The sequence below is a fragment of the Xiphias gladius genome, chromosome 19 (genome assembly GCF_016859285.1).
Source record: "Xiphias gladius isolate SHS-SW01 ecotype Sanya breed wild chromosome 19, ASM1685928v1, whole genome shotgun sequence".
In the NCBI taxonomy this organism is placed as follows: Eukaryota; Metazoa; Chordata; class Actinopteri; order Istiophoriformes; family Xiphiidae; genus Xiphias; species Xiphias gladius.
In genome coordinates, this window is record NC_053418.1 from 6,979,196 (window position 1) to 6,997,518 (window position 18,323).

Genomic DNA, 18,323 nt, shown 5'->3' on the forward strand with positions numbered 1-18,323 from the left:
ATGGTGTTTTATTCACTGGAATAGCCATAAACACACATTCCCATCTGTTGATTTATCTATAAACTGTGTCTGGATTGAATTTCCAGAAACTTTACGGGCACTTGCACAGTAGCAGATGTTTTTATTAACGTTTCTCAGCAGTGTGGATAATTAAATGTCAAATTATTCGTGGCACCGTACTGAAAATGATTAATTGAGTCACTGCGAAGGCTAGCAGCTTATCCTGACTTGTACAGTGAGTCAAACGTGACAATGCAGCAGTCCCTTCCACACATGGCTTTCCATCGTCTGGGCTCAATGATGTTTTCTTTACTTTTTCTCCGCTATGTGGAAACACTGTGTGTGTCAGGTCATGACCATCTTGGTCGTCAGAGAGCGTGAAGGGAATGCACTGCCATTAGCCCATCCCCGTACAGTTTAAACAGTCTGATAATGCTAAATGATTAGATGTTTCGATATATTCTCATTACCTTACACTGAACTGAGATAGTTTTGTGTGAAAGGCCATGGTAACTTTATCGGAAAAACTGCTCTGAAATGAGAAGCAACACAGCCAGTTGTCCAAGAATGCAATCTGATATGCCTGTGAGCATATAGGGGAATTTGTCTGACTGACAGATACAGATATGTATGCCAAACAAGTCAGTGGAAGCAGATGAACAGATCTGCCGTGATGTAACAGAAGCCATGACCCCCACTTTCAGAAATCAAAATAAATAACGGTAAAGAGGCCAAGACACACTGAAAATATTTGAATTTAGCCCCTGGTCAATGTAGTTTACAGGTTTTCTCCATGTTTTCTTTCAGTTGTTGCCTCTGGCTTCATCACATATGCTGTAATTATGCACACCTGCCAGCCATTTTCTAAACTGACTCGTCTAACTGGATCTTTTGGGTAATGAGGTCGTCAATAATTAAAGGATAAAATTGGAGCCTGAAGAGGTTTTTTTTTTTAACTTCTAACTTTATTTTTCTAAAAGTACAGAGACAGTGATGATCAGCAAGAGACAAAGAAGTTCCTGTAAACTCCAAGTTTTCAGCTGCCTGTCAGTGTTTACTTAAAAAATTCAGACAAGCTGACTCTTATTAATTTTTGACAATACTTAACATCGTATTTTATGTGAAGTTTGGCATATAAATAGGGAGTTACCACCTCTGCCTCCCTAAAAAGCCCGAAAACAATGTGAAAACTTTGTTCATAAGTTGGTTTAAAGCTAATGAATTTTAAGACGAACACAGATGTGGAGGAATCCGTGCTAAAACAATTTGTCAAATCACTATCAGAAAATATCCAACTAGTATCGAACCCTCTAACTCTTAAGGCCAACCACATTTCACTATGTCTAATAAAGACACAAATGCCCAAAAATAATGTAAAAGACAAAAAGTCATAAGTTGGATAAAAGCTAAAACATTGACATGCGTTTTGACATTTGATGATTCCATCATTTATTATTACTATTATTAATAGTCATCTTTGAAATGCTGAGACGATTCGTCAGACGTTTGACCACATATTTTGATAACCGAGTTTATGTTTGACTCATTACTCGAGCGAAAAGGACTTCGCTGATTCCAGCTTCTTTCTCTGTTTTGCACCACGCTGCATCACATTTTGAAAATGAAAATGTAGCGTAGCAGTAGTTCAGATCCCTCCTATATACACTGTACATATTCACTACATTAAAAAAAAGATTATTCAAAAATAAAAAAAATGCACACATTCTTGATCCCCGTTTGGTCAATTTGTTCAAATCACTCACTTTTTATTGACAATCGTGGAACATTATCACAAAATATTTCAGTATTTGTCAAACTGTACATGGAGAAGCACAAATTCAAATATATGCTTTATTATTTGCAGATGCTTGTGATTAGTGAGATTCAGACTATTAATATTCTTACCACATCATAAAAAAACTTATTCAAACATCACCTCCAATCTAAAGAGGCAATGTCTGCAGCTTTGCCAGATGCAGTTTATTTTAGATACAAAACATGAGACTGAAAACTGGCAATTAATGCTGTAAAATATTTAAATAGATGCTGCTTCAAAAATAAAATGCATATGCTCGTGATTACACAAGAGAATCTCATATTTCAGGCCACAGTCAGTTATGGTTCACAAAACGTCAGTTTAAAAACCGTAAAAATGTCAAAATTGACTTCCCTAAATAATGACTGACGCCATCCAGTGTTCTCCGCCCTGCGCGTGGCTTTGGTGCTGAGTGACAGTGTATAATCCACCTGTGCATGCCAGACAGTGAAGGGTGAGATTTGGCTCCGATTGGGACGTTTTATTTACAAAAAGTGCACGGTTGCAGCGAAACTGTATGTACATTTAACAGCTTAAATATCAATTTGGAATGGACAACAGACAGACGTCTCTACAGCTTCTGGAGAACTCGACATACAGTATTTAAACATAGCAGCTCAAACCTCTATTTCATTAAATACGACACAATCAGAATCAAGACTTTCTCCCAAAAATTATAAACCTCTTTTGCACTTTTAACACTCAGGTGAAAAGACGTTCATACATTTCCCAATATGATGTCTGGGCACAAGACAATGTTCATAAACATGCCCCAAGTTTCTCATGACCATCTCTCTTCGGCGTTATCTTATCTCCGTGCAGTGCGGTCTACTGTTTTTCCGTGGCCACCGCATACATTTCGTTTATTTTCTCCTGGTACATCTTCACAACAATGGGCCTCCTCAGTTTCATGGTGGGTCCTGCACAGACAAAGAAGAAAAGCAGGTTAATATCGATCTAAATCTCCACAGATAGCGTTTCTGCTGAGCGAGACTCAGTGACAGCGACAGACATTTGGTCGACTGCAACTTTAAAAATGTTTTCGGAGAAAGCCAAACAAACTTCACTGGAATGTTGTCTGGCATGCGGCACAGTCGCATGACTTGTGACCTGATTATGACATGACCTTGATTACAAGCTGATTAAATTCCGTACATGACATCCCCAGGGTGCATCGTTGGCCGTTTGATTTTGATTTTAGACAAATAGTCACTACAGGAAGCAAAAACGAAACTCCTGTTACTCACCCAGTTCTCCTCCACCAACAGAGAAGTCTCGCTCCACTATGACCCACTTCTGGACCTTCTGGGCATTGGACGTTGCTCTGGCGTTGACGCGCTCCATGCCCTCCTGAATGGCTTTGTAGATAGCGGGCTCCTTATTGGCTATGATCTCCGACACCTTGGTTGTTGTGATGCCGTGCTGCTGGCAGAAGTCCAACACCTCGGGGCTCAGCTCGTCTGTGGGGTCAGCGTTGTCGTCTACGACGCACTGCGGAGACAGAGAGCAGGGGGTGGTTGTCGTGTTTGGTTTATTTATTGAGGGCTGTGTTTTGCAGGAACGGGAGCTTGGATACTTTGAGAGTGAGCAGCATGGAGAGGAACTTGAGCCTGTCTCCGATCAGCATGGCGTTGCTGATAAGTGGCACCTCGGCCTTCAGTGCATCCTCGAGGGGCACAGGAGGGATGTTCTCTCCACCAGCGGTGATGATCAGCTCTGTGCAAAAAACGAAACTGTGTCACCTGTTTGCCAATGTTTAGTGTCCAATTTCATAATTAAACACAATGACCTTTGTAATATTTGACAAAACATTGCATTGTGTTGATTTACTGTATTTTATGCGCAAATGTTGTCTCTGTAAAAAACAACTTGCAGTAGTAAAATGTCCAGTTATCATCAAATTACCACCTCTAACTCCTAAGGCCAAAATTCACGACAAAAGTAATCTAAAAAGACAAAAAAAAAAAAAAAAAAGTAATGTAAAATATCTTAGTTAAAGCTAAAGACAGGAGTGCAGAGTATCTGCATCTGAAAAAGTGCACTTGAAAGTGCCATTTCCTAGTTGTAGAAGTGAGATTTTGCATTGTAGTGCTCAAATGATTGTTCGAATAATTTATAGATAATTACCGCATTTTTATTTACCGTAATTTTACCGTAAATTACCATACCATAATTTTTTCCAGTCACTTCTCAAGAAAAAATGCATTTGATGGATCCAGCTTCTCAGATGTGAGGATTTTATATTTTCGTCTGTTTTATCTAATTGTAAATTATGCTGCATTCATTTCATTTGAATTATGGTAAGTATGCGTTCCTGACTTGCAAACAGTGTTCGCATTAACATTTTACAAATTTGTAATTACGACTGGGAATCTCAGATTTTTCTGAAAGCAATGATATATTCAACTTGGTGCTTAATATTACAGAAGTGCCTGGAAACCAAATGTTGACATGAACAGTCTTTTCCATCTTTTCCTAGACAACAGATTGTCATGGGCGTTGTTCACAGTTTCCTGAAGTTCCTAAATTTAATGATAAATGGGAGGGGTCGCGAGATGGTTAATGGGAGAGGGAAGATGAAAAAAAACAAGGTTCTATTACACAAATTCTGTATTCATATTTCAGACTTTTCTCTAATCTTTGGGCTTTTTTGTGACATACTGGATCATTTTATCTCTTGGCTTTGAAACACAATTTTAACATCATCTGAGAGGGATTTAAGGGGTAATCTTTGACTATGTGTTGTATTTCATGATCTATTTGTATTTCTGCTGATACGTAACAAGAAATTGCAGTACGGAAAAGCTGAACTAGATCTGAGGTCATTTAGAAACAGTGTCGACAATTACATGATGTAGTTTTTCCATCTGAGAGCACTGTTGAGTTGATAAAACATGCCACTCAGTATGTATCTTGCACACAATACTAACAAATCTAAGGGGTCCGATTTTTTTAAACTCCCAAATATCAATATCAGTAACGGCCTCAGAAATCCACCATCAATCAGGTTGTATTTCATAAGCTTATCATATATCTCATTTTTTAAATTTAAAATCTTAACAAGTAACTGCTTCTGTCAAATAAATGTAGTGGAGTAAAAAGTACAATATTTATTTATTGAAGTATAAAACTGCATAAAATGGAAAGACTCAAATGAAGTATAAGTATTCAGTACTCAGTTACTTTCCACAACTGACTCTTGATGCCAGGATGGTTGCTAACCAGTAGATACTATGGGCATTTCCCAAATGCTCACAACTTTCTTTACACCAAACACTGAATGTGCAAATTCATGTTTTAAACAAAAAAATTTGCTCCAAAATGTTCCCAGCGTCCCAAACTAAGAACATGTAAAGGAGCTTCTTTAAACTGCAGCTTACCCTTGATCCTTCCCGTGATGTACAGGAACTCGTGCTGGTCGTTTCTGCCCAGGTCTCCGGAGTGCAGCCAGCCGTCCTGGTCAAGAGCCTCTGCTGTTTTGTCGGGCATGCTCAGGTAGCCCATAAAAACGTTCCGACCCCAGAAACAGATCTCTCCGTTCCCATCCTTATCTGGGTTCTGCAGCATCGTCTTGCAGCCTGGCATCACCTTCCCACAGCTGGAAAGACAAATCACAAGTCAACAACTTCCTCATTTAGACCTGATGTGAACAGGTGCTGACTAAAAGCTGCACTACAACTACTCCCCTTATTTCAAGTTTAGCACATAGCAATGACATTACAGAATCTCACTAAACTATGAAAAACATTTTCAGGTAAAAATATACAAATTTAAACCAGTGGTTCCCTACCTTTTTAGCTTGTGACCTCTTAAAAACAAATGAATGTGTGTTTGCAGCCCCTCAAGACCAGTTATAGAATAATAATAATAACAAAAATAATAACATTATTTTGATGGCACACAAAGATGCAGCCCAGAGAAAAATGATAACAATGCAATAAACAATTAAACTCTAGAAAATTATGTAAATACCAAAGATAAAATTTAATAAGGTTAAACTACTGTAAACTAAAACCCAGATCACAAAGATAGGTCTTTAATTTCTTTTAAAAAAATACGGGGAGTTTTTGTTGGAACATAAATTGAAAGGCAGTCGCCGGCATAGGCTGGTGCCAGGTTATGTAAAGCTTTATAAACAAGTAAAAGGACTTTAAAAGTGGGGTAATGTAATCTTTTTTTTGTGTTAAGTCAAAATCCTGGCTGCTGCAAATTTTAAATAACTGTAAAGAACGAATCACTTAAACTACAAAATACCACACTGACCAACGAGGCATAAGACCTAATATTGAGAAGTCAGTTTTCTCTTGTCCTTTAAAGCTGTTAAGACGGTTTGATTCATCCATCCTTGTAGGCAGACAAATGTTCAATCCCTTTACCGCCTTTAGCTTTTAGTTTGGAACAATTATCTTATTCCAAAGTGTCTGACTGTATACTATACAGTTTATTCTGTATGAGCTTGTTCCAGCTCTTCTTTGAAGCTATACGATGTTCACACTGAGTGAAATAATCAAATCCAATGCTCTGTGTTTTTTAGAGCTATTAGTTCTAACTGACAAGCAATGACAGGAAAGATTTAAAGCAGCTATTATCAATACTTTTATTTCCACAGTGGATCACGTGATGACCTGCAGCAACATGTTGCACACCGTAGCAAGGAAACATCACAAACTGGTGCAAAGTGTGTTTTCAAGGAAAGTTACAGTTTTTGGTGATGGGATCCTACTTTTTCATTTAGGATGAAATCTATAACCATATTGCCAAGCACAACTTTGCTCCACTGATTTAGCATTTTCGGACTCACAATGGACAGTTTAAAAAAAGGATCAAAACCGATGCAGCAAACCAGAGTTATCGTCTTTTTTATTCCATTCCTTTCTGGTAATACCTAGCGCCTACACTACCCGCAATGCAACTCGACAGCCAACAGCTCTGTCAGAGATTCGGGTTTGTCCCGCTAGTAGTAGCTAATGTAGCCTCGAGCTGCCAGCCTCAAGCAGAGATGAGGAGCGGGCTACAGAGGTCTGGTGAGCTCACTTCTTTCTAACTGCACACCCTCAGATTTTTTTCATTTTCAAATTTGTAGTCTTCAGCCCCAACTGACGCTGACCCAAGTCGAGCCAAATTATCAGATTTCGCAAAGCTCCCTCTGCAGCCACAGAAGGCTTTATACAACTTTTTTTCACATATGCAGTAGTGCTCCCCAAGACCTGTTAACAGACCCTCAGGTGTAAAGTCGGTGGAGTTTCCTTAAAGTAAAATTTTCACTGGGAGAGAAAATTACAAACAGGTTGTCAAAACAGCTTGTAGTATCCTCACATCCACATCCACATCAACATCGCAAATTAACTGTAGTTGACATATTCCTACAAGCTTTGCTGCTGACCTCGAGATTTGGTAGTTGCTGTTAACGGAGATGGTGTGTGGGCCGGAGCTTTCACTCATGCCGTATAGCTCCATCAACGGCATGTTCAGGCTCATGAAGTATTCCAGAGTTTCTTTGGTGATGGGGGCAGCGCCTGTGAAAAAGATCTTGCAGCGGTCCAAGCCCAGCACAGCACGCACCTTCTTGAAGACCAGATTGTTAGCCAGCATGAAGCCCCACGGCACCAGATTCTCCCTGTAACCCCAAAAGATAAAATAAAATTTACAGAGGATATTGCTTTTGGACGGATTGCCATGAAATGGTGTGCAGAGATTCATGTTCCTCAGAGGATGAGTCTGACTAATATCTAAGGTGATCACATTACTTTTCATCTAGTGCCACAATGAGGTTCACATTTGTGTTTTTTTAGCGACAGGACTCCACAACTATTGAACGGATTGAGGTGAAATTTGGTAAAAACATTCATGATCCCCTCAGGATGAATTGTAATGAATTGTTGATCCCCTGACTTTACATCCAGTGTCATCATCAGGTCAAAATTTAAATTTGTCCAAAAACTTTGGTGTATATGGAAGCACATTGCATTCGCCAAAAATAAGAATAAATTGGACGCTGTATCTCATAATTATGACTTACTATCTTATGATCTCGTTATGACGAGTAAAGATCTAATAATAATAATAATAATTTACAAGACAACAGGTGTTACGACGTATTCTGTGACCCATCAGAATCTTTGACCTGACTAGAAATGTCAGCTATATTGCAGGTGAACATTTTTTTTATTATACATTAGTACATGCTTCATGCAATGTGCTGTGACCATTCAGCTGCCAGAGTGCTCCAATGGTGCATCTGTTTATAAGATCACTGATTTGATTGGGATGATTGTCATGCCATTGTCTGAGGACAGCTTGTCTCATGTTTTAAAAGAGCATTATGATGTATAATATATAATATATAAGTGATTTAGACAATGTCTTACAATGAGCATTTGTATACATTCATTTGTAACATCTGTATGTGCTAAAGTGTGTTAATAGTTAGACAGCATGGTGCCTTGAGCAGACAATAATATAGAGAAAATCTGTAGTATCATATATCACCGCTGGATAAAAAGGGGTGTTGTTAACAAACCGCAGTAACACCTGACACTTGTTCTTCCTGAATTCTAGCAAAGGATCCCTGCTGCTGTCTCACCCGTTCATGGCACTGTAGTTGTACTGCAGGCCTATGGACTTGGCCCAGTCCGCCACTCGCTTCCTCATCGGGGATGCCTTGGCACCGACGGTTCTCATCTTCTCCTGCATCTTCTCCCACACTCGAGGGACCCCCATGAAGTAAGTGGGGCGAGCCTCTTTCAGAGTGGTTCCTAAGGAGCCCTGGAACAATGTATGAGGATTATATTCAAGGCAGGAATCCTTCGTTATCAGTTCCAGCCACAGCAGACAGCCTTACCTTGAGGGCATCTGGTTCTGCAAAGTAGATGGCTCCGGCAAAAATCATAACGATCCACATGTCGAACATCTGGGCTGCCACGTGGCTGAGTGGTAGGTAACTAACCACAACCTCTGCAGCGTAGGAATAATCTACCAAGGTAGACGCTGTACGTGCTGTCCATGTCAGCTGCAAATTAAAAAGCGGGAGAGGAGTCGTCAGAGAGTTTTTTTCTTCTAGTATTTTTCTTGCATTTTCATAGCACAAATCGTCAAACAAACTGCTCACACAGACTTGCACACCAACATCCCCTTCAGCCTACATCCGTCCCACACTTGCACAACACAGTGACAAAAAGACATTTTGAAAAAAGGGCAGAAAAGGTTGTCAGATCTTATAAAACTTTCCAGTTGAGCCAACGGTGGTGTGGTTTGGCTGTTTGATGTGTGTCTTTATGAGATGGTGGCGAAAGCTTTTTCCATTTGAGGAGAATCGGTCGTCAAAGCAAGCGGTCACGTTTTTCACTTAATGTCAAGAAAACCTGTGTCATTTTACTTGAGCCCAACTCAGAAAACAAATCCATAAACATTTGTACAGATAACGTGCTTTTGGAGAGAGTCACTTCAACATGATGAGTATGTATAGATAATAACTTGAACTGGAAAGCACATAATAATATGATTTCATTTAAAACATCATAAAATATCAAAAAACTTTAGGAATTAATGGCAAAACATGATAAATGCTTAATTTCATAGCTACATTATGCTTATGCTTATATTACCCCATTATTTACCCATATATACATTGCTCCAACATAGCTTGGGAGAGTATGGACCGTACGAAACTGCATGGTTATTTCTTTTTACATACATGTACATGTCAACTCTTCTGGTAGTACCAGGTAATATACCAACATATCATTATATATCACCATTTATTTATCATCTATTTTATTTTCCTTCAATCACAATCTCTTTCACATTTGGGACAGTTTCTTTGACTTTTTAATAAACGAAATGATTCATTGGTGTGGTAGAAATAACTGCTTCAGCCCTAGGAAGGAATAACATTTAAAAGTCGAAAAACAATAAAAGCTAAGAAAAGGGAAGTCTCTTGTCTAGATAACTCACATTGTCATGGCTCAGCATGACTCCTTTAGGGTTGCCAGTGGTCCCCGAGGTGTAGATGAGTGTACAGCACTCGTTGGCCCGAAGACTGTCAATCACAGCGTTCAGCTGCTCGTTGGGCACCTCCTCTCCCAGCTTCATGAACTCTGCCCACTACAGAAATACAGAGATCATGTTCAAAAAGGTTCGTCCAAACCCGGACTCAGCTGTACGAAAATGCAAGCTGTGTAGTTCAGTCACATTTATCTAATCGCAGTTTTTATACCACAAGGAAGAAAGTTAACAATTTTGATTTAAACAGCTAAAATGGTGCAATATACATTCTATCAGATGTTTTACAACCATGTGACTCATCTGTTTAGTAAATATTTTTATGACAAACATACTGTATACAGGAATGGGGCTTTTTGCAGCAGCTCGCCTTTATACTGGACAATGGCCTTAAGATGAGGCAGCTGATCTTTAACCTGTTGGGAAAGACAAATTAAACAAAGGCATATCAGGACAGATTTTTGTTGTTGTTGTTGTTGTTCCATCTCTGCAGATAGTTACTCCAAGGCCCACTAAGGCACCGGTGCTGTGACAAAGGTCCTGACCTGCAGGATCTTCTCAAGCTGTTTCTGGTTCTCCACAACCAGGACGTTGGCCTCACAGTTGGCAGCCACATACTGACACGCCTCGGGCGAGTTGGTCGTGTAAATGCCGGTTGCCAGACCGCTGTGGCACAAATCAGATGCAGGAGAATAAAAAGCTCAGTTGAATCCACACATTTCCTTGCATGATTCTCTGTGGATTTTGTTCATTCTTCTGTATTACAAATTGGCTAATAATTACATACTATTTCTTTTGCCTGAGCAGAAATTACTGAAGCCAGTGTTTATTTTTTTTCTTTATTATTATATCCCATTTTTCAATAGTAAAAAATCTTAGCAGTACACAGTATAAGAATAAATCCTACTGATATAATTTAGTTGGACGTGGATAAGCAGTAAAAAATTGATGCATGGATTACCCAATTAAAAATGATTCATTGATCAATTTCAGGGATCCGACAGCCTCTTGCAGCACAATCTACTCTCACACCAGCCTCACTCTTAGTTTCTTTGTATATAAGGTCTCCTGGCAGCTCGCAATCACATACAGATACATTTTAGAGCTAACATTACTGCCTACAGCTGCCAAGAGGCTTTGGTAAATGACTTTTTAACACCTTCTAAGGGAACTGAATCCAATGCTTTTAAATAGTTTTCCAAACAATATCTCAAAAACACCTCAAAACATCAACAGCCAGAACAGAGAAAACACAGTTTCTGCATTAATGACTTAAGCTGATACATTTGTTTTACGGGATCTTCTCCAGAAATGAAAGTTGCAAAACAAGCTGTTAAAGCATCCTTCTTGTACCTTAAATTTAGGTCTTTGAGTGTTGGATACCAAACAATACCAAAGGTACTATTTGCTGTCACCATAGTTTTGCAGAGAGCAGTGAGGCAACAGCAACACCGACATTAGGTTTCCTGAGACTTTAAACTGGTACAGCCCAAACAGGTGTGGGCAGAGACACAGGAGACACAGAGACAGACTCTGAGATAAGCGTGGACAGAGATAAATCTGCAGTGTCAAGTGAGACAATAATAATGTTATATCAAGTACAAAAGTGGATGGCAAGGTCTGTAAGTAATCTTATCTACCTCAGTTCCTTAAACCAGATCTTACCCAGCCAAGATGCAGCCGATGTCTGAGATGAACCACTCCGGGGAGTTGAATCCCAAAATCCCCACACCATGGTAACGCTCCAGTCCCAGCTAAAAATAGACAAAGGGTTGTTGTTGTTGTTGTTGTTGTTGTTTTTGTTTATAAAAAAAAGAACATGCATCTTTAATGACACAGCAGCACATTGCCTCCATTACTTTTGACCCACATCTCGTTTCAAAAGCTACTCCGCCTCATGAGACGTGAACATGGCCGTGAAACAGGAGACGTAACACAAGCTGTGAATTTCACACGCCCGAGTGTTAGTTTTCAGCAGCCCGTTCTCTCTCCGAGGAGATTACAGTGGGAGAGGGTGTAAATTGGGAAGTAGAAAACAGAGGTGCCCACTTATCCCCCGTTTCTTTGAATTGAAAAATCTTGGTGGACGAGTTTTTTTTATTCCGCGTAAATAATACAATAGCTAAACCATTATTGAGAGAAAAAGGAACATCGGATAAACTAGCCCTGCTAAGAGCCTTCAATCTTCAAACCATTTTTTCTCAGCTGCACTGTTTCTGTAATTACTGCTCTCTGACTTTGTAATGCAGTACAGTGAGTATAAAAAAAGGCTACAGTTCCTACATTTTTGACACGAAATTACCTTATATTAAAGCAAAAAGCAAGCACCGTAATCTCACTGTCAATGTTTCATTCAAATTCAATGTCCTGATGTGGAGACAACAGAAGTTATTGCCCAAATACTTCCTGGTTGCACTATATTTCAAGCACACGGCAGTAGTCTTTAGTCTTTTGTACAATATATGCAGAACGAGTCAATTTGCAAACAAACCTTGAGAAAACTTTTAGCAGCCGCCCGACACTGCTCGTAGTATTGCCTCCATGTCAGGGTCACCCACTCGCCCTCTTTTTTGGAAACCAAGGCAGGAGAGTCCCCGTAGCTCTCCACCGTCTCCAAGAACATCTGATGGATGGTGATGGGAGTCACCGAGGCCAGACCTGAGCCCTCCATCCTCAGCCTGACTGCCTTGTCTCTGCTGTCGCTCCATAGCTGGTCAGCAGGGGCCAGAGTTGTTGCCGAATTGGCCGTCGACAGGGGAACTGTCTTGGGCTCTTCTGTTTTGGGACAACAGGGGCAGCCGCATTTACCCGCCATTATTGACAAGCCGAATGCAGAAGACAACAACACGACACCAAGACGCGGCAAGCTCGCCCTTTAGAAGAAGAGTCAGGTGTAGGCGAGGAATGCAGGGACTAGCCCTGTGGGTGTGTTACACCCGCTGTCTCGGAGCAACATGATTTGCAGAGAACAGGGGAAGGCTGTGTTGTTACCTGATACAAAACAGGAAGCTCTGGAACATCCATGCCTACCTACCAATCAGGTTTGGTTAGGAGAAGTAACACGGTTTGAAGGCAAAGTAGAGTTGAGTTACTGGATTGATGCATAAAAGAACACAGACAAAATACTGCTGTGATCGTTTTCCAAAAATGCACATAGACCTTGCTAAAACTCCCTCCTGTTATTTGATTTTTTATTCTTTTTTTAACTGTATTTAATTGGTATTTAAAGTGTCTGTCAGTTTCCTAAAAAACTCGTAAAGCATGTTCCCAACACTTTACTCCTGATCATTTTATCTATTGTTAGAGTTGTTTGACCTCAGGTGCATTTTTCTCTTCACAGCGAGGCATGTGGCTGTAAGGATGTGAATTAAATTAAGTCTAATCTCTAAAAAAAAAACTTCACAGAGCTGCAACTGTTTTCAGAAAGGCAACCGATGAAATGTCAATTGATGCAGTTTTGCAAACAACTTCTGTTTTATTAAGCTGTTGGTGCATCATTTGACATTACAGTAAATCATGTGATTCTTACTCAACGGCCTCTTTACTGCATCTAAAAAATCCCACAGGGCTTTTCAGATCGTTTTTTTTTTTGTTGTAAATAGCACACTCTTCTTCTGAACTATCTAACTAACTATCTGCTATCCGCTTTCCTGCCCTTTCTCCCCGGTATAATTCTATTTTGCCCAATTTCATTTATCTTGGTCGTATTATCCACGCGCACACGATGCTCGCATGACACGCAGAAATACTTCCCTTTTAAACTCCTAGTGACATCGAGTGCAAAATAATTGTTAATTTGCTCCATCTTAACGCCGAACCCGTAGCTAAGAACGAGGGGGTGTTCTTTTCTCAAACCCATTTTAAAACCTTGCTTCGTCTAACAATCACTCCATTGAAGATTGTCTTTTGCTGTTATGTATTTTATTGTTGCAAAGAGCTTTGCAAATTTTTCATTTGTTACCTTGAAAATCCCGCTGATTTAATATACTTCATAAGTATTTTGCAAACTTTACCCTTCAAGCACCTGCTAATAAATACACTGGCTTCCTTTGGGTTTTGACCTTTGTTTACAGGTTGCATTCTGTATGTTTCTACGTGTTCAGCTAAAAAGTTATGCTGCCTTCTCTGATTGTATCATTTGAATAGTTTTTAGACGCCTGAAGAGGTAAAACTATCCAGACTTTCACATTAGAAAACAAGTTAGAAAAAATAAACAGTAAATAAACAGTATTTGTGGAGCAGCAACATGTATTTTATTTATTTTTCTTATTTCTTGTCTCGTTAATCTCACAATCCCTCCAATTTTTCTTGCGACCCCTGGAGTCACAGTCGGAAATCACTGTGCTCTACAATGAAGCATTTCGATCTCAAATAGTTTTTCGTGTCAGATCAGCTCCTCTCTCCTCACATTACACTCAGACTCTTACCTGGCGAAAGTCCTTCAGTAGCTTCCTCCAGCTCGGGAGATCCGGGAGCTTTGGCCAGTGCCTCGGTGGCACTGGAAGGATGAGTCTCCCGGCTCTCTGAAGCTGATGTTGGGCCGAGCTCGGCTGTGGGGATTTCTCCGTTGAGGATGAGAGTGGAGAGGGTCTTTAATTTTGTGGGGCCTGACAGAGTCTGTGCCCTTTGGGAAGGGGTGCTGTGAAAGCCATTTGGAGGTTATGAATGAGAACTGATATCTGGTATTGCATTAACATCATTTTTAGATAGATAGTTTAAAATCAAGTCACCCTAAGTGGATCAAATCTTCATGAGAATCACCTTCAAACTGGTTAAAGTTTCAACGTGCGCATGCATCGTTTTACATACCTCTCAGGATTACCACCCATGACTGCAGCACCGTTGCTCATAACCGAATCTCCTTGAACACTCATCTCGTATTTGCTAGAAACAGAGAAGACTATCTTCAACGGACGTGTAGTAAAATTAGCATTAAAACACTTTAGACGTCCTCCACCGAGGACACTCCACACAGATAAGATCACCGAGGATGAAACTGCACCGCTCTGCTTATTTATACCAGTCTGACATTCACTTAAGTCATTGCAACAGGTCAGAGCCAATGACCACCAATGCCAGGAATCACGTACGGCAGTGGTCTAAATGTTGAAACTGTGAATATTGTGCCAGAAAGAGTTGGGACATCTGTAAGCACTATTTATACTCTTTGCCTGCAACTGCGAAAAAGCTTTCATCAAAAAAACCACACTTTGAAGCAGAATACGCTGAATGTCTCTCATCACTAAAGTTAACAAAAGGCCCTAAGCAAGGTTTCAGATATTATATAAAATGTAAATATTGTCAACTCAACTACTGTCCTCGGATCCATTCTCTCGCGTCTGTGCCGCAGACGGTGAAATAATGGCATCCAGTGTTTACATTTTGGAACATTGAGAGCAATTCAAATATTCACACACACAGTATGTCCTCAGTGAAGTCCCCTGTCAAAAGTAATAAACGAAGCAAAACTAATTAGTGACACATTGACTGACAAATGTAAAGCTACATTTGTAATAAAATCGAAACAGATTAAGATCTGTCAAACCAGAAGAACCTCTGGCTGATCTCTGGTTGTTAAGAGAACTTTGGTCAAGATTTCTGTGGACCAAAGTTCATACGACTTACAAAACTACAGTGTGGTAATGTGAAGTGGCAACGGCAACGTTCCTTGCTCTGGATTATGCAAATTACACAGCGCACAAAAAGTAGATTTCAGTCTCATTATTGACTTGGATTTGTAAATTACCCAGAAAGGAGATGTGTCTTTTTGAAAAATAACCGTGCATTAAATTGGAAGTAGAAAAAAAAAAAAAAAAACAGGAGTTCAGGAGTCCCATAGGTCCCATAGGGAAAAACTGAAAATCCAGCGCAGTTACAGATGATTAGTCTCAGTATGTAAAGATGAGGTCCAGGAGAAGAGAAGTCATGTTTGCAGCTGTTTGTTTAGCTTTTAACTAGAGCCATTCACTGTGGCGCAGGGGCTTAAAGAAACACCGTCCCTGCTCATACCATATGGGGCTTTATTCATCTCTCAGTCATGTGTCCGTCTAAAATATATTTACCATACAGAACATCCCCAAGGGCTGGTGAATTCGGTTTGCTTCTGTCAACATGGCAAAGACTCCAGCAGGGTGCACGGTGGTGTAGTTTAGTCAGTCTTAAAATCTTAAATTAAACTTGAAATAATTCATTGTGTTCTGCAAGTTAAAAAAAAGAGCTGTCACGTGTCAGTAAACGAAGATTTTCTATGTGTAACTTGGAGTGGAAGTCCTTCACACTTCACACACTTAAACATCAAAAGGCATTAAGTGGTAAATGTGAATGACAGCCTACCTTGTCCGGTGACAGAGCGGAATGGCATCTAGTTGGCAGGAGCGGTCAGGCGCAGGACAGACCCGGATCCACCTTTACCCTTCGCGGGCACTCGACTGTTGCCCCCCTGAAGAAATCCAATCCTCTGAACACCTGCAGCTGGGGCCGTGACGGGCAGTTAAAAGAGCCACCAACAAAAGTGACCAAAGGTTGGGGCTCCTCAAGGTGAAGAAGACCAGGAACCTGACACACAGACAGTCTGCAGCTGCTGGAAACAGGCTGTATTTATATTCATTATAGTAAGCTGGCAACCGTTAGCGCTGGAGACAATCCCAATCATTTAATGGTACAAAAGATAAGGATACTATAAAGCAATGCGAGTGGTTGTTTGTTATTGAGACTTTCCGTGTAATGAGGACTGTCATTATCAGATATGCATGACCAGGCCTGTCAGAAGAAATAATGATAAAACTAGATAAGTTCTCTCAGGTTTATGTGGATACATGAGACTTTGACCCATAAAAAAAAACGTATTCAACAGCTGAACAAAACTTGTGCAACTCCGGCTTTTTAAATCAGACAGACATATCTGGAGTGAAAAGTCAAGAGGCTGGCAATCCACGCTAACATACCCAAAATATCGGGAGTTTTTTTCTGATCATTGTGTTGGTGACACCTCCACAGGGTCTCAGTTTTCTTAAAAACTCTCCTCTCTACCTGTGTCTGTCTTTTTGGGATTTGTTTGAAGTGCATAAGGGAGATCAGTGAGGAACAGTGATTTTTTATTTTATACCTGCAATCATTTTGCCAGTGCGCTTCATAGAAGCAGTTTAAAATCTTCAAAAATCCGACTATTCTCTGTACTCGCTTCGGTGTCATTAACACGGGCCTTGTCCCCTCCTTCCGTCTGACCCGAGTGTACCTCACAGCCATGTCTGTCTGACAGCCCTGTACGAGGAAGTGGACATTGTTTTGTAAGTAAATATAGAGGAAAGTTCAGCCCTCCGCTCTCGAATGACACAGTAACCTTGCTCTCAGGCACTAGGGTCACTGAATCACACCACCCAGTCACACCACGTCCCTTCCGACTCCGACCCTCACTGCTAATATCGGGGCACATGGTGTATTTGTGGAGGTTGTGAATGATTAGTGAGGGGATTCATCAGTGCCAGCACTACATGCAAGAAAATTTTAAAAGCTGCCGTAGGTAATGAATATTACATTGTGTGCCGTAAAACTGGGTTCCCAGTGTGTACCACTCTCTGATAAGGCACCATTTATAAAGGGTTTATACGCTGAAATTAATGGATTTATTAGTGGTTAATACACCATTTACCAATATTTATATCTACTAAAATGTATAGATCAATTATAATCCATTAATAAGGAATAACTTTTGGGTTAAAAATCCTCTCCAGCATGACACTTCTGCCTTTCCAGCTCTTCAGTTGATTAGGTTTTCGTCAAGTTTTGCACATATATCACCAGCTAGTCAACCCACAGAATAAAAGTTAATAAAGAGTGATACCATACTAAGTCTGCAGCTGATAAAAGGATTTTGGTCCAGATGGCCTGCAACACTTTTCCCTCATGAATCAAAGAGCTAAAAAGATCATACTGGGGGGAGGATTTTCCACAACCTGGCAACCTAAAAGTTGTTCTTATCAATGGCTTATCACAAATCTATAAAGCATTAGTAAATGATGTATTAACCATTAATAGAGCCTTTAATTATAGCTTAAAACCCCTGTATAAATGTTTCTTTATCAGAGTGGTAGCTTAATATTTTAGATTGCATGTTACTGAAGTAAATACAGTAAATACTGAAGTAAATCAGAAACAAATATAGCAACTTTTTGTGCTTAGTAATTTTTTCCAAAATTCTCAGATATTCTGTAGAGCATTTATTTTGAAAAAAAAAATACATTTACTAACATAAGCGTGTTACTGCTGTAAATAAATAATAACAATTAAAAAAAGAGGTGTATTTTCACATTCACCTATTTTCAAAGCTCACACTTGCTTCCCATGTGGGAATTCCTCCTTTTTCTCTACACGTGATAATTTGATCTGAAAATGTAATGCAACACGAGCATGAAGAGAAGATGTCAGATCTGTTTTTTCTGAAAAGAAACCCACTGACCTTGATATTATCTGACTACTGATGTCTGGTTTCAACTTCTCATTGTATTTT

The 18,323-nt window shown here is 39.9% G+C and overlaps 1 protein-coding gene across 8 annotated transcripts; it reads right to left on the reverse strand.

Annotated features, from left to right (window-relative positions):
- Window positions 1-999: 999 nt before the first annotated feature.
- On the reverse strand, window positions 1,000-16,607 carry LOC120804996 (long-chain-fatty-acid--CoA ligase ACSBG2-like). Of its 8 annotated transcripts, none has more exons than XM_040154797.1 (15): window positions 16,151-16,607; window positions 14,627-14,701; window positions 14,245-14,456; window positions 12,309-12,592; window positions 11,483-11,571; window positions 10,363-10,483; window positions 10,153-10,233; window positions 9,770-9,919; window positions 8,658-8,825; window positions 8,400-8,581; window positions 7,200-7,433; window positions 5,197-5,414; window positions 3,393-3,532; window positions 3,064-3,307; window positions 1,000-2,736 (listed from the first exon to the last, which is right to left on the reverse strand). In XM_040154797.1, the coding sequence occupies exons 2-15, from the start codon at window positions 14,689-14,691 to the stop codon at window positions 2,645-2,647; spliced, it is 2,280 nt and encodes a 759-aa protein (XP_040010731.1). In that variant the 5' UTR covers window positions 14,692-14,701; window positions 16,151-16,607; the 3' UTR covers window positions 1,000-2,644. The 8 variants fall into 8 exon arrangements, with proteins under 8 accessions (XP_040010731.1, XP_040010732.1, XP_040010733.1 ...); XM_040154798.1 differs by having other exon boundaries at window positions 15,880-16,607; XM_040154799.1 differs by lacking the exon at window positions 16,151-16,607 and adding an exon at window positions 15,235-15,584.
- Window positions 16,608-18,323: the final 1,716 nt, after the last annotated feature.